At 46.8% G+C, this 16,881-nt stretch overlaps 1 protein-coding gene and 2 long non-coding RNA genes across 3 annotated transcripts; all 3 read right to left on the bottom strand.

Moving 5' to 3' along the window:
* Positions 1-1,453: 1,453 nt before the first annotated feature.
* Positions 1,454-2,145, bottom strand: LOC137839916 (uncharacterized). The gene is made up of 3 exons (XR_011086312.1): positions 2,027-2,145; positions 1,679-1,849; positions 1,454-1,533 (listed from the first exon to the last, which is right to left on the bottom strand). It is a non-coding gene; the product is annotated as an uncharacterized lncRNA (long non-coding RNA).
* A 9,330-nt stretch (positions 2,146-11,475) lies between these two features.
* On the bottom strand, positions 11,476-12,133 carry LOC137839920 (uncharacterized). The gene is made up of 2 exons (XR_011086315.1): positions 12,049-12,133; positions 11,476-11,681 (listed from the first exon to the last, which is right to left on the bottom strand). It is a non-coding gene; the product is annotated as an uncharacterized lncRNA (long non-coding RNA).
* Positions 12,134-12,262: 129 nt separating this feature from the next.
* On the bottom strand, positions 12,263-14,821 carry LOC137839919 (janus kinase and microtubule-interacting protein 3-like). The gene is made up of 7 exons (XM_068649738.1): positions 13,793-14,821; positions 13,522-13,584; positions 13,337-13,435; positions 13,149-13,247; positions 13,014-13,067; positions 12,828-12,893; positions 12,263-12,766 (listed from the first exon to the last, which is right to left on the bottom strand). Exons 1-7 carry the CDS (start codon positions 14,060-14,062, stop codon positions 12,539-12,541), a joined length of 879 nt encoding a protein of 292 aa, XP_068505839.1. The 5' UTR covers positions 14,063-14,821; the 3' UTR covers positions 12,263-12,538.
* Positions 14,822-16,881: the final 2,060 nt, after the last annotated feature.

Genomic DNA, 16,881 nt, shown 5'->3' with positions numbered 1-16,881 from the left:
TGAGGTTAAAGGTTGAGTGCAGGGCCCTCGTTTTAAACTACTTTTTTGAAAAGGAGTGGGAACAAGTAAGACGTATTTAATTTATTTATTGGGAAGTAGTAAGACTTATTAAATTTATTTAATCTCCTTTTCTTCCCAGGCAAAATTTGATGTGCTGCAATTCCAAATTTCCAAAGTGAATGAAGGAATGAAATCCTTTAAATTATGATTTTGTATAAATACTAGGCATAAACACAAAATCTACGGCACAAAATGGGCAGACTTTACTTGTTTGAAAAGGACTGGTTACAAGACAGACTTTTTTAATTTATTTAATGGGAAGAAGACTTATTTAGTTTAATTGATCTATTTTTGTTCCCTGGCAAAATTCGATTTGCTGCAATTCCAAATTTCCAAAGTGAATGAAGGAATGAAGTCGTTTAAATTATGATTTTGTATAAATACTAGGCATAGACACAAAATCTACGGCACAAAACGGGCAGACTTTACTTGTTTGAAGAGGACTGGTTGCAAGACAGACTTTTCTGATTTATTTAATGGGAAGAAGACTTATTTAGTTTATTTAATCTCTTTTTGTTGCCTGGCAAAATTGGATTTGCTGAAATTGTATTTTGCCAAATCTTGACTTGAGACCTGATAGGAAGTATTAAACGCTCAGTTAAATCGATACAAGTTGGTAATAAGAGAGAGTAATATTGGTTGAAGCGATGAATGAAGGTTAAAAGCAATTTAAATTATGACTTTGTATAAATACTAGATATTAACAGAACATCTACTGCACAAAATGGGCAGAGTTTACTTGTTTGAGAAGGAGTGGCTTATTTAAGTCTAAGATTTATTTAATCTGTTTGTTCCCAGGCAAAATTGGATGTGATGCAATTCCAAATTTCACCACATGATGGTGCCAAATTTTGACTTCATAGGACATATTCAACACTTAACTATTATGTTCAAGGTAATCAGATTTGTTTATTATTCTAATGGCCTTTTCAAAACTATTCTGGATTACTACTTTGGATCTATTCTACATTACTTGGCAACAACATACTCTGTAACAGATTAGGCAGTATAATCACATATGTTAACTTGAGAGTGCCCACACTCAATCTACTTATCGTGATGTGTTAAATCAATTACTGTTAGACATTATTATTCTGATAATCTACCAAATCTTTGAATTGAAGAATTTGTGATTTAATTAATAGCTTGTTGTTATGTTCAGGGTAATCAGACTTGTATATAATTCTAATGGCCTTCTTTTGAAAACTATTCTGAATTACAACTTTGGATCTTACTATATTACTTTGCAACAATATACTCGGTGACAGATTAGGCAGTATAATCACATATGTTAACTTCAGTGCCCACACTGTATTTATTTATGGTTATTTGTTAAATCAAGTACTGTTAGACATGAAATAGGAAGTGTTTAACATAAATGTTATGGCTACTCACCGTTGTAGCTCGCTCCTGGTCAATGATACGAGCCTCTTCTTGCAGTGGAAAACTTGCAGCCAACAAACACCGTGGAACCTAAAGGAATGAAATTAAACATTAACATTTCGCCTGGACCAATATTCACACGTACAACGCAACGCGGCTACACTTCTGCTAGCGCCTCAGCTACACGTTGCTATTACAAACGTAAATCTCTTTAAACACAATGAGTGTTACTTACCGTGTACGCTGTAGACGGTCCAGTTGCAAGCAGAAAATAAAGATATTTCTGTTGATATTCGTCGTTGCTCAGTGGCTCACGGCCATCGCGCCAACAGATTTGAATTTTGGTGGAAGTTCAGCCAATTACGTCATATCCGCGGCACATGACTGCGACGTAATACCCGCTTATCTGAAACGGCAGTTAAAAGTAGAGTTACATCAAGTTTTCTTTTTTAATCAACGCAATCATTTACAACCGTTGACCAGAAAGAATCGTCGAAATTCGACGTTCCCCCCAAACGCCACACTCACTCGCTTTTCAGGGCAACAAAAGTACTTCTTTTTAAAAACGATGAGTTGTACTTACCGTGTACGCTCTGGACGGTCCAGTTGCAAGCAGAAAATAAAAATATTTCTCTCGTTAGTCGTATGTTACCATCCGCTGTGTCTTTGTCAACATCGCCATTTTCCTACTTCCTGTTGCGAGCCACGCCCACGGATTTAAATTCTGGCGGAAGAGCCCGCCCATTGGCGTCGTTTTCGCGTATAGCAAATCCGATTGGTTGGGAAGGGGGCGCGGTTTACAGCCGAGGGGTCCTGTGATCGGTGGGATGTAAAGTAGGCGTCGACGTCACGTCCGCGTCACGTGACCACGACGTGGCAGACGTCATATAGCAACCGCTGTTTTGTTTAGTAGACTTACAGTTGTTATGCATTGACATAATGGCGCACACTCCAAATAGATTTAAATAAATTAAATAATTCTTCTGCCCACTCCCTTTTAAACAAGTTAACTCTCCCCGCGGATTTGAATTCCGGCGGAAGTTCTTACAGTTGTTATGCGTTGACATAATGGCGCACTGGTTAGCATGTCCACCTCTTAAGCATGATGTTGCGGGTTCGACGCCTGATCAATGTTAGCATGGAGTGAGCTGAAGTGCATGGCGCTGAAGATTTGAATCTTTGAAATGCGCTGAGGTCTGACGTATCAGGCAGAATGGTTTGTGTTAGGTTACGGATTCTAGTTATTGATCTGACTCCAAATTGCGATCAACACTTAACACATAAATTGCTATGTCCTAATCCACACACTGGCGCACCTAACAATTTTGCGAGTCCGTTCTGTCAAAGAGAAGACCAGTAGATCAATCAGACCAAATTTACCAATTATTTATTCCTGACAGAGCGCACTAATACAGGCCTGGGTCCCGGGTCCCTCACACTAAAACTCGTGCGTTTTTGTGACCACCAAAAGACGACACATTCTTCCGGGTTGCCCAGTTTTAAAGAAACACAATATGAATATTAAAGCATGCAAAATATTGTGAGATGATTGGTCGATGGCCATCTCCTCCCCGGTCCAGGTGTCGCTGAGGTCAGACAGTTGGGTTTTTCCCTCGAAGGCCGGTCTCATAGACGTGCTGTTGTTCTTGTTCCTAACCGACCTTGAGATGGTCTCCTCCGGTACTCCCTATCCGGGCCTATTCCACAACACTTTGAAGAAAACAAGTTCATGCAGTTTGTCTGCACATTCCTCGCCCCCCACCAATCCACACGAGCACTCTAATACTAGATATTAATATGATTATAAGTTTACCACAACCTTAAAACATGTTTGCAAACTGCCGAAAGCACATTTTCCTTTATTCCCTCTCATGACCTCATTTATGAGGTCATCACCCGTTACTTTAGCAAACAGCTACCAGCGCGCTGTCGATCCTTCCTTCCCCCCGCTGCTCATGTTGAGTCACCAGGGCATATTGGCCCATCGGTGGCAACGGGCCGACGGTTTTCTCGATCAACCGGACAGTGAGTGACCTAATACATGGAATACAACAACAATCGCGTAAAATCATAATTGTAATAAAAATAGCTACAGCAACAAGCACAGACATGATGAGGCCTTTCCAGCTTCCGAACGTTTTCATCCAATCAGACCAAATATCGGTGTGTACGCCTGAATGATCTTTCATCTTTTTGTTCAGTGTCCTTAGTCCTTCCAACGCCCTGGTCAGTCGGCCTCCTGGTGCCGTGTTGTTTGGGATGAAAGTACAACATGCATCACCAAACATTCCACACACACCATGTTCCTTAGCCAATAGCATGTCCAACGCAATTCTATTTTGGAACGCCATTAACGACGTTGCAGCCAATTGTTCATGAACTGCGGCAAATGATTCAGCTGTATAATTACCCAGTCGTTGGACATTGTAATGAACGTAATTAATACGGTCTACATTTTTACTGGGGGTGATCCATAGGAAGATACTTTCGAATCCCGAGGACACTTGATTAACGAGTTTATACTTATCTGGCACACCCCGGGGCACTCCTATAGTGCCAATATATGTTGGATGGTCGTCGCTCAACCACGGGGGCAAAATGTCTCTTTTGGCTTGCTTCAGGAGCCCCGCCAGTGGGGACTCCAGGTTCCAATTGAGATTCTGTATTTCAATGGGGACAACCACCACAGGCATTATCAACGACACGAGGGCACAGATACCTGATGCATTCTTCGGCAAGCGATCCTATAATTTGTCATCTCCACACCACAACCAGATGTCACTGGTCTTCCTCTGCTCCTTCCATCATTGCTGGGTGAATTCTGGCATGTCCTGTTAAAGCTTGAAAGCAAGTGAATTTGGAAAAAAATTTGTATATCACAATTACAAATTGAAACCTACTCACCCATTTCTATTTTACCACTCTCCCCCTTTGACACATTCACCCAATGTGTCATTACGTATCAAAAGGAACCTGCAAAGCGTCCCCTCTCATCACCACACTCATTGTAGCCAGGCCCACGGAACCTCTAGTTACCATCTGGGCCCCGGGACCATCACCCCAAGTCCTTGAAACTTGACTGTCCACCACACACACTCGGCAACACAAACAAAAATCATCGCACTCCTGTCAGTGAGCTTATAGCCCGGCTGACAGCGGACATTTGTACACACAAAAACAGACATCAAGTATCAAAATTAAAACAGTCATAAAATGAATCCTGGCGCCCGCGGATCATGTCCTGAAAACCACGTCATCAACAAGTTCATCATAAAAACCAAAAGGGCAAGGGTTAACATATTCTTGTAAATCCAACACAAACTTTCCACGAATGCAATCGACAACCTGCAAGAATGAAAACAAGTTACGCAAGCAACGCGCAATCCGTTCCTTGGCTGGTGGCTGATGCTGCAAAAAAAAAAAAAAAATAAAAAATCAAGTCACACAGAAAAACAAAGCAGAGCGTGCTATTGTCGCAAACACGTTCAAGCGTCAAACAATTGGTCACTGTCCACCTAGTCCGTCACCCCGTCGGGTGAGCTCAAAGTCGTTACACGTCAAATCGCTCAAAGTCTTGCTGTTCGATACTAGTTCTGTCTTGTCTGACCATATCACTGAAATGGGCCTTCTCCATCACATCGTTTTGTTGTCGATGGTGCCCCTGATTTGATCATTGAGCCATGGTTCCGGTCAGAACTCATCACTTACCAGTTCCAGACCCTCCAGTCTGTACCACCCCTTCAGGTGAGAGGAATTTTATCCTCAATTGCAAACACATCACCCCAACTTCAGACCTCTCTGGCCAATCATATTGCGCACACACAGTCATAGATGATCACATGCGCACGCACCCATCCACACACTCGCAGACACACACATCCGTCTCTATCACTCAGCTCTCCTCCCACACTAAGCAAAGTTAGTATGTTAGTGTGCAGGCAAACATTGACTCCTAATAGTAACTCTTCACATTTGGACATACTTGTCAACATGACCTATTGTAAAATCTCCAATTCAATTTTCCATAAACTCGCCCATCAGATTCATCTCAAATTGTCATATATGTCTATCTGGGGGGAGACGACTGTGGGACCCGCGTGTCAGGGGAGCCTCCATAACCTCAGATTGCTCCTACAAACTCGATCTCTATTAATTATCCTAATTAAATTCAATAAAGATGGGTCCGACTATTCCCTCTGGATTTTTACATCATCATTTGGCTCTCCCCCTTTTTCCTGTTGTCTAGCTCAAATATGTTTCTCAGTCTGCTTCTCTTTATTGCCCCTCTTGGCGAGTCTAACTCGCCCCTTTTTCTCTTCCTAAAAATCCTGCCTGTCACACCATTCAGCACCTCTCCCTAGAATGGGCAGTTTTTAATGTAATTTACGTCATTGCTGTCCAGATCTTCTATCCTCAATCTCCCTTGCTGTCAATCCCTGTTAAAATGCCAAAATGCCCCTGTTCCTCTTGACCGAATCCACTTTAGTCCAAATGTCCTATTCTAAAATGTATCTAACTCGACTTCTACTTCTTAAGCCTGACGAGCCAAAATATCAGATCTCGCTCTTGTTTCTTACCGTTTTAGCCTATTTGTTTTATCCAAATCTGTTCAATCTCTGACTATGATGCTTTTCTCTGTAGCTCTACGCATTCTTCAATTTTTATCAAATCTCCTCAGTTCTGTCAAACTTAGTGCACAATGAAGCTCCTGTCCACCTTGACCCAAGCTTCACCCAGTTTGGTAACGCCACAGCAAGGAGTGCGATTTGGCCGTCGGACACTTCCAACACCCCTGCGTCCCAGAGGCCACACAGAGTGTCTTCCATGCCTTGGTCCGCCTCTTTCGGCCAACGATATTGAGGCCGTTTGATAGGCTGCGTCTCATCCATTTGGAGATCAATAGGGGCCACCTAATGACAAAACCCGACATCAAATGGACTCTGGGACCACAGTGTGTCGGGCAAGGCCGCCAGCATTACTTCAGCGTTCTCATGATCAGTTAACTCCCTACCGTGTGTGCGGGACACCAACATCATCTCCAGCAATCCTGTGTCTGCCATGGGTTGTTTAATTTGGTATGCATTCTGAGACTCAGACCAGTACAAATTAGGAATGTGAGTTTTCCGCCAATCGGTCTGTTGCAACAACTGCTTGGCCATTGAGCCCAATTGTCTGGCCTCGTGTCCTGGGGCAAGAGCCAGCGAAATGTGTGGCACCCCTTTCTCTGTCATTTTGAACCACTGCATTTGTTCATATGTCAATTCAGTTGCCGCTGCGACTCCCTCTTTACCAATCAAAATGCACGATGAAGTTAAATCCCACATGTGCCCTTCAATTTCTTCAAACAAATCCCGATATACATCATCACTTTTTCGGTCATAAAATAGAGTGCAATGCAAAGGATCAACAGGTGGGTGGTATGGCGCCAGTGAGCAGATCCAGGCTTCCACAGTAGGTAGGTCGAGAACACACCGCCACCAGCAGGGGTCTCTGGCTCCAGCCTGGCCCAGTAGATGGTTGCAGTTTCTGCTTCTGCCGGTAGGGGCGCCATCAGCCACTGACCATGTTGTTGTAGCTGCTGTGAGCACTGGATGCTGATGCCATCTGGAAATTGAATAATCACTCCCTCTGGCCCACACAGAATTCTGGCTTGAACGGCTGACAGCAAGTCCCTTCCCATCAAATTGATCGGAGTGTCTGTGGAATGGATGTATTTGTACCACAGTCTACACCCTGTCCGGGTGATCACAGTTTCAAGTGGTTTGGTAAAAGGCAGAGTACGTGGTTGTCCCGAGAAGCCGACTAAAGTTGTTGTTTTCTTTGACAGTGAGGATACAGGAAGGGCAGTGTTTATTGATGAATAAGTTGCTCCTGTGTCCACCAGCATCTTCACAGGTTTTTCTTTCCACTGTCACATGAAGCATTGGCTCCGCCGGGCCACTGCTTTCCTGGCTCCCTGGGCAGCCCTATTCAAATTGTCCACACCAGAGATCATCATGTTGGTAGTACTGACCTCCGTGCGTTTGTGGGCGGGTGGCTCCGCGCGGTCGATACTGTGGGCATTCTTTTGCCCAGTGGTCGGTTTCGCCGCAGATGAAACATGCGTTGGGCGAATGGGGTTTGTATGCTGCCCTCCCCGGGTAAGCAGGTGCACTCCCTCTGTATCCGCCCCGGAACTGGCCCCTTCCGCGCCCCACCACCTGAAGAGCCTGTGACATTTGCATTTCCTTTTTCTGTGATTTAGACTGTTTAGCTTCACCATGCATTTTTGCCAACTGTAATTTCAACAACTGTTTAGATAATGCGTCTGTCTCGTTTTCAACTTTAGCTTGTGACTCAGTGAACATTCTGCAGTGATGCAAAAGATGACGTTTAAATCGTTCTTCGGCACAAACCAGAATGTCAGGATCTGACATTAGCTGCTTCTTCACATCTGGCGGAAGTCCATCCAGCAGCGCCGTTCGGAAGAGCACCTCTGCCTCGTGCGTGAGAGCCGGATGTCGACCTGTGGTTTCAATCCAACTCTCCACACATGTTACATAATGTTGTGCAGGTGACATTTTCACATCATAAGGAAACATAGTGGGGGCCAGATCGGTGGGTTGTGGGAAAGTCAATTTAATGTTTTCAAACAGGGGCGCTGCTACTTGTGGCAAGGGCACCTCCCTCCCCAGTCTCGCTGTGCCTGCTGCTTCCTCAGTTGCCTGCAGTTGCACCAGGGAGCATGCTCCTGCCAACATCTGGCGCATGTCACCGAGTGTACAGCTCTGCCCACTCATCAGAGCCAAAAATTTGTTCAGCCACACCTTGCCTCCTCTGTGAAGTGGGGGCATATTTTCCATTATCGTGGTCACATCACGGAGCACCATGGGCTCGTAGTGCTGACCGCCCGATGTGGTCACCAGCGGACACATCAATTCATTTTTCTGCACCTCGGCCTGTGTCATCTGTCCCTGACCACTCCGCAAATTATATTTTCTCCGTGTCTCTCTCTCTCTCTCTCTCTCTCTCTCTCTCTCTCTCTCTCTCTGTTGCCCATTTTAACATCTGCGCTTCCTGTGTACGCTGCTCATCGGCTTGATCAATTTTCTTTTTTAGCTCCTCATTCTCGGCAGTAAGTCTATGCCAGCTTTCTCCTTTTGTCACATTGGACGGTTGAGGGCTCGGACCGGGGGTGGAGGTGTCCACGCGGGATGTGTCCACGCGGGATGTGTCCCCCTCCCGGGCCCGTCGCCTCTCTTTATTTACTGCTTGTTCAATCAACTGTACAATACTCTGATCCGCCCTTTCGCCTTCGCCCTCGACATCCACTACCATCCTACCACCCAACGTCACCACCGGATCCATTACTCCGGGGTCGCCGTACGGCGGCGGTCCAACATAGCTCACTCCGAGTTTCGGGGCACTCGGGTGTGTCACATCATGCAAAGATGGATAAATGCCCTTGTATTCATTTCTTTCCTTGTCTATTTTCACCGCTTTCTCTACCCTTCTTTCTCATGCTCTTGTTAGCCTGCCATTGTCCAAATCAAAAATGCTTTTTTCTTTTAACTGTCTTTCTTTTGAACCTCTAAATCGCTCGTGTTGCTAACCTAACCTAACCTAACCTTAAAGAAAGGACAAACAGATTACTCCCAATAGCTCCTCATTATTTACGAGTTAGCCCCCCTTTCTTGAACATTCTCTGATCCATGCCGTCTTCCTCCTCACACTGTGTGGATGCAGCACACAGGGTGTGCACATAAACGCACACACCGAGCGCGCACACAACCGCACGTACACACACACACACACACACACACACACACACACGCATACGCACGCACGCACAATCCATCTCTCATGTAGCTTCTTTGCCACTTTCTATCGGTCAATACCACTCACAATTTGCGCTTCCACATCAGCATATACATTCCTTCAATCTCACTGCTTCAAACATTCACTGAGAAACTCACACTGTCCCTGCCCCGCCCGGGCTATAGCACCCCCCGTGCGAGAGGGTCGCGGCATCAATGTTGACTGGTTACAGGCTGGCCATTTCCTGCAACAATCATGATGCCGGCCCACCGCCCGCGCGAGCATAGCACAGGCCCACGCGTACAGCCCAGACCCGCGACTACGCGCGAGTGCAGGCTCGCCCATCAGTCTCAACCTCTCAAAGGGCAGGCCAACTTTGCTGTTGCGCCCTTCATCATGTTCACATTCGACATCTTTCAATGTCTTCTACACAACATTTGTTGTCTCTTATTCTCATCCTATCAAGCCACCGTTCTAGTAACTTTCTGTCACACACCTTATTTTCTCTACTGCCACACCTTGCTCATCTTAGTTTCTCTAACCAACTTAACTTAAACACACCATTCTTCCATAGAACACACATCACTCACACACACTCATATACACACCCACTCATGAGGATCCTCTGCGCGCACACTCTCTCTCCCCCCAATTTGGTTCATTTTGGATGTTTTAGCGGTCTGATCTCTCACAGGAGGAACTGTTACCACCGGATATTTTTTGAGGAGGCCTCACTTCCCCTCGGGGATCTCTTTATTAACCCCAGCTATTTGAATACGATCGTCACCGCACCCTTGTACGCCACGACGAAGCACTAGGTCCCTGACCTATCAGTAGTACGCGTAAGTCCCTGACTTTACCGTACACGTTACACACGTAAGTTCCAAACTTATTCACCGTATGTATCTTAACTTCATGCACACCTTATTTGATCTGAACGACAGTCTCCTCTTAAATTTCCTCTTTCAATTTGCAGCATTTCGACTTATAGTAACAGGTATTCTGCTTACCTTATCGGTGATGAGCTCAGGGTTTAGGAAACGTCGTACCAGCTCAACGTTGTGCGCTTATTCCAAACGGTTCGCCGACCGGGAGACAGTGTCCCTGACACTGTCCGGTGTCTTGGCTAAAGACCACGAGTTGTCAATTACCCTTCTCTTGACATCACGTCCGGGGTCACCAAGAAATTGTTAGGTTACGGATTCTAGTTATTGATCTGACTCCAAATTGCGATCAACACTTAACACATAAATTGCTATGTCCTAATCCACACACTGGCGCACCTAACAATTTTGCGAGTTCGTTCTGTCAAAGAGAAGACCAGTAGATCAATCAGACCAAATTTACCAATTATTTATTCCTGACAGAGCGCACTAATACAGGCCTGGGTCCCGGGTCCCTCACACTAAAACTCGTGCGTTTTTGTGACCACCAAAAGACGACACATTCTTCCGGGTTGCCCAGTTTTAAAGAAACACAATATGAATATTAAAGCATGCAAAATATTGTGAGATGATTGGTCGATGGCCATCTCCTCCCCGGTCCAGGTGTCGCTGAGGTCAGACAGTTGGGTTTTTCCCTCGAAGGCCGGTCTCATAGACGTGCTGTTGTTCTTGTTCCTAACCGACCTTGAGATGGTCTCCTCCGGTACTCCCTATCCGGGCCTATTCCACAACACTTTGAAGAAAACAAGTTCATGCAGTTTGTCTGCACATTCCTCGCCCCCCACCAATCCACACGAGCACTCTAATACTAGATATTAATATGATTATAAGTTTAACACAACCTTAAAACATATGTTTGCAAACTGCCGAAAGCACATTTTCCTTTATTTGCCATCACGTTCAACAAAAAATAGAAACTTTCCCACTCTGATAAAAACGTCCTGTGTTCATCTACATATTTTCGTTTTGCTGTGCATCTTTTCCCTGCCATTTCGAGAGCCCAATTGACACTAATAGTTTACTGGAATGTGTTTGCCCATCCTACTTTGTGGAATTTCACCACATGCGCTTTTGACGAAAATACTAAATTGAACTCAAGTGAAGCCAACACGCACAACCCCCCCCCCCCACACACACACACACCTACACACACACACACAAATGTTGATATGAACATAAAAGAGCCGCATGCGGTTCGGGAGTTGCGGCTTGGCCAAACCTGTACTATACAACTTTATTTGTGTAAAATTTTCACAACAGCTGTCACACAAACAAAGCGGGAAAAACCGAAGACGTGCGTGTTCCGCCCACGCTGGATTTATTTGCACCTTTGAAAAGACACCGTATTGCCGCAGATGTGGCAAAGAGTACTTTTGGGCATCTGAGACGGAAGGATGTCCAAAGCATCACGTCACCTGCTCTGGTAGGAATGGTGGTGGGACGTTGAGGTCAACCGCTTTGGGGTTGGCTGAATCTTTGGTCGCAGGATGCCACACACTTGAAGACAGAAGCAGAAAAGCAGAGCTAAATGCAAAATGTACTCACCGGTGACTCCAATTTTTTCCCCCCCTGAAGAAATGGATGGACGGGTGGCCCCGGCTGGCCGGTGGGACTCGTTATTCTGACCCTTTTTAGTGCGCGTTTGGGGCAACAACCGTTTTTTGTGGCGCTCTCTTCTGGTTCAAGAGTGCCCTGCATGTGAATTTGCCTTTCCTGCCTTCTGATTGGATGAGCGCCGGTGTGACGCGGTGCCTCTGTCACCGTGGCGGGGGGTATACGTCGACATCGGAGCGTCTGCCAACGTCTGAGACCGGCTGGCAGTGTATCGGAGGTGTCGAGTGCGGTGCCGCTGGAGCTCACTCACCAGCTGGTGTTAGGGCCACAGAATGAAGGCCAAGGAGAAGACTAGAAGAGAAACAGAAACTTCTCCTCCAATTGTTTGATTTGTCTCTTCTGAGCTTCGATGAATTCTTTCAGCTCTTTGTTCCTCTAGGACGGACAAATGGAAAGTAGCCTTCAAAAGCCAGTAAGCGTGCAAGTAAGTGCCGGGCTGGCTTTGGGCCCTTACCTGTTGCGCGCTGTGCAGCAGATCCATTCTCTCTTGGAGGATGCAAGCGTCGCGCTCCCTCAACTCCCACATCAGGGCTCGCTTCCATTGGTCCACGGCGCTCCTAAGCTCTTGTCTCTGATCCGCCGTCAGCACGTCATTCACGCCAGCGTGGCTGGCTTTTTCGCCGTCCGTGGCGGGGCAGTCCCACTGCGGTAGCGCCTCGTACAACATGGCCTCCAGCTCCATGATCCTCTGGGCCGCAATCCTCGTCCATCAGTAGTCCGGCGGGAGATTTGAGGGCGGCTTACCTTATGAGCCTGGTCCATGGAACGCTTCCTGAAGTCCAACTCTTCATCCAGGTAGCCCTTCTGGTTGCAGAACATATCCTAGCACAGCTCAAGGTCAGAATTGTTGGGGCACATTGCCCCGAGTTCCCCTTGGCTGATGTCGCGTGTCTGTCTACCTTCTCACTTTCAATGTCCAACATCTTCTGTTGAAGTGCTGACTTGGTCACTTTGATGTATTCTAACCACTGAGGAAAGGCTGCTGTCACATAAGCAGAATGCGAGAGCGTGCGTGGACGTGCGCGTTACCTTCTCGGCTAGGGTGGGAAGGGTCCTGGCGTGAATCACGACCACCTGCTCCTCGTTGGTGAGATTCTGCAAGAGCCCAAAGGCACAGCGTCAACAAGGTTCTTTCAGCGCAAAGCCTTCCAAAAGTCACATTTGAGCCGCCGAGTCTCGTGGAGTGCGAACATAAGGAGTTCGACATACACTTACGGCGTTATCGCCCAGGATGTCCAGCTTCTTCATCAGATCACTGATGACGATGTCCTGGGGAAAGGCGCAAGGAGCAATGTAAGGTGTTCTGGGACCTCAGGTTAAGGTTAGGGTTGCGAGGGACGCCTTACGTACGCTCACGCCGTCGGCCTCGCAGTAGATCTGCAAAGGGCTGAGGCCGTCTGGGAAACGGACTTGCAGAAACTTCAAGACGGGGGAGCGCCACTCCCTCTCCTGAAAGGCAGAGGCATGCATCCGTCCGTCCATCCGTCCGTCCGTCCGTCACATCTCTGGCCTCAACACGCTTGTGCGAGTCTTCCCACCTCCAGCTCCAGGATGCGGAACTCAAGCAGTTCGTTTTGGTCTCGGATATCCTGGATGTGCTCTTTCAGACGCGCTTCTTCCGCCTCCATCCGCCTGACCTGAAAAGACAGTCAGACCTCATCTGCGGGGCTTCCGGACGGGTGTGACGCCAAGCGACTCCGCCCAGCGCCTTTCTTTTCGTCACCTTTTCGGCCAACCGCTGATTGCTCTGACGCAGCAGCTGCTTCTCCTCCACCCACTTGACATTCTAGAAGAGACAAACGCGTGGACAGCTTTGGAATGTTGTGTCATTTTCATCCACGAATTCTTTGGTTGACTGGAAAATGACATTTGCTTTTCTCCACATTTTCCCAGCCACGTTCAGGGGGGGTTGGTCCAGTAATGCCAGACGAATGAGTGACTGAAGAATGTAGCTATTTTGTCTGAGAAAAAGGTGTGCTCATTGATAAGCTTACCTGTCCTTGTTGCTTCAGCGCTGACTCCAGATCTGCTACTCTGCTTTGATAGTGACCCATTTCTACTGTCATGTAACATGGGGGGAAGAGATGGTGCAAATGGTAAAATATGGATTGTTCACAGGAATAAATTGGCAGAGCTGAAATTCCAAATTTGTCCAAAAGATGGCGCCAGACCAAAACATGAGACCAAAAAAGGGGCCAAAATAAGCTAAGCAAGTTAAAATAGAAATAAAACAGGAACACGGTGTCGGATTGTGAGTCACGCATGGACGCACAAATGTGATTTTTACTTTTTGATTTCTTTGCTTGGCTAAAAATGTATTCTGTAACAGCTTAAAGCAATATTGTTAGTCAATTCGATCAAGGGACCCGTCACTATGAGAATAGTGGCGTGACATAAATTGTTTGGAGAAGCACAAATGTGATTTTTACTTCTTGATTTCTTTGCTTGGCTAAAAATTGATTCCCTCTTTCATGAACTGTGTTTTGCAATCGAATTGTTCTGGGATTGAATGATTTTATTAACACGGGTATCAGTGGGTGAAATTGTTCGGTTTCTGGAGTGATTAAGATTTGTAATTCTATTTCATGTTTCTTCAATAAATGTGTTGTGTATATTCATCTACTTTGTTGTGCGCTGATTTGTACTGAATGTACAATCGATGGTTCGGGGTTGATTTGACAATTTGATTAATGTGCGGGGGGTTATTATGGTATAACATAGGACCGTAATAAATAAAAGTAACATCAGACAATTTTAGAGAATTGAATAACTTTCGTAGTTATTTGAGACACGAGTGAATTTCAATCCGTTTGAAAGTTTGCTTCGTCTGAATAAATTAACGGAAGTGTTTGAATCGGATTATCGGTTTGGTGTAGAACTGAAAGTAATTTAATTATTTGAAGGGCGCAACGGGCCTGTTTCCCCTTTTGACGGGCCGCGTAAAAAGTAACTCCGAACATGTTAGAGAATTAAATAACTTTCGTAGATATTTAAGGGAAGAGTGATTATTGAAAGAGGTGCGTTTGACACTACCATCAGCTTTTCTCTGGTCTGAAAGGAGGAGGAGGGAGGCTCCTCCTCCTCCTTTCAGACCAGAGAACACCCGAGGCTGGGTGAGAACGGGGAGGCTGCGACCCGGCCGGGGGTTGCGGGAAGGGGCGCCACCTTGATCTCCTTCTCGGCGTCGTAGTCCCCTCCGCTGGTCTGGGCTAGCAGAGCGTAGGCTCGTTGCAGCGCTTGATATTCTTGCGTCAGCTGGCGGTAGCGAAGCTCCGCCTCCTCATGCACACACCAATGCAACACAGCACTAGTACCAGAATCAGTCAGACCGGCGACAAAGCACCCGCGACGCAAAGACGAGTCCGATTCCAGGGTGAAGAGGAATGTTTGGCGCCAATACGCTGGCAGAAATGGCGGGCTACCTCTTCGGGTTCCGTGTCGGGGGTTCTGTCGGTGTGAAAAGACAAGGACGATCCGTCCGAGTCCACCAACACGTCTTCGTCGTAGCCGTAAAATGTTTCGATGACCTGCGGGCGCGGAAGCAAACATCTCTCTGAACAAACTGAAGCGACACCTCACGATGAATCGACGAGAGGAACGATAGCGAGAAAAAGGCCATTTCATCTTGCGCAACACCAAGCAGCCGCAAACAAACAGACTCACCTTGCAGGACCTCACGCTTTGTTCCTCCTCAGAGATTCTCGACGTCGGTATCGTAGCAGCAAATCTCTCTCCTGTCGACACAAATAATCCGCCTTTGAGATTCTTTGGATGCAAAGGGAACGAACGGCTCCGGCGCAGAAACAAACGCGACTCACGATGACATTTCTGACATGAGCTCCTGTCTCCAGAGCCTGAAAAACCCGTCACCGGCGATGATTGGAGGGACGCTCGTCTTTTCCAAAAGTGACAACTACAGGGTGTGTCAGGGTTTTCCAGATTATCTTTATCGTATGATTATGTTGCTTTGACTTTGACTGCAACCTGTAATAAATAATATTATTTATCCCTTATTTATCCCTATCGCTTATCCCTTCCTACACAAAGTCGTAAAACATCCCTTGCTATGTTTTGACTAGAGGTCAAGGGCTTTCTCTATTCAATCCACTCTTACACCCACCCTGTTTCTCTTAATAAAAATGCTCGTGCAGGAGCCGAGAGTCAGACTTCATTCGTACAACGGATGGACTCTCCACCTGCAGGTGTCCAAAAGAACTTACTTGTCTCCCGTGTGGTTCTTGCAAAATAAGTTGGAGCGAGCGCAACTCTAACAGGGTGCATTTTGCCACTAGCTGCCTACGGACAATGACGTCGCGCTCGCGGCTCATGGTTGACGGGCTGAGCAGCCGGGCGAGTCCGTCGTTTTCAGCGCACAGCGAGTGGCAAAGGCGCTGACAAAACGGGAGCTTTGAGCTGCTGAAAACGGCAAAACAAGTCTAAAGCGTGTTCAAACGCGTGCGCACAATGCTCCTGCTTGAAAGGTCGGAATTTAAGGGGCCAATTTTTTGGATGGCGGCCGCCGGCCAAGCTTTGGACGGAAAAGGTTTCCTGGCGACAGCGAGCGAGCGCGGCGCTGCCGTACGTGCACCGAGTCACCTGCCTGAAGACCTTGGACAAGTCGTCGATGATGTGCCGCTGCTCCACAACTTGAAGGAACTCCATTTCACCGTCCTGCTGGCCACAACTGCGCTCCAGGTCATTGAGCGAACTAGGCCTTCTCTGTGGAACACAAATGCAGTGGACTCTGTTGGCACGCCGCCGTTGTCCGCGTCGACTTACCAAGCTTGCCATCTCCTCGTTCTCCTGGGTGACAAAGCGCACTTTGTTTTCAAGGCGACACAGCACCAGTGAGAGTTCTTCATTCTTCCTGCTCAGGCGTTTGTTTTTGTACAGGAGTGGCAGAAACTGGCTTTCTGTTTCTCTCAGTCGCTTAAGCTGCAAGCATGAAGTGCGGGATGCGAAAGACGCACAACACGCGGGCCAGAACGTATCCATTCCTTTTGCATCGGTTTGAACGGAATCGTGGCTTTGGCTCCCAATAAAAGACATCTACCAGGCAACCGACTCGCCGCGCCGCTCAACT

Source organism: Syngnathus scovelli, unplaced genomic scaffold (assembly GCF_024217435.2).
Source record: "Syngnathus scovelli strain Florida unplaced genomic scaffold, RoL_Ssco_1.2 HiC_scaffold_25, whole genome shotgun sequence".
Classification (NCBI taxonomy): domain Eukaryota; kingdom Metazoa; phylum Chordata; class Actinopteri; order Syngnathiformes; family Syngnathidae; genus Syngnathus; species Syngnathus scovelli.
Note: the sequence above shows the minus strand (reverse complement) of the source record. Positions and strands in the feature narration are given on the sequence as shown.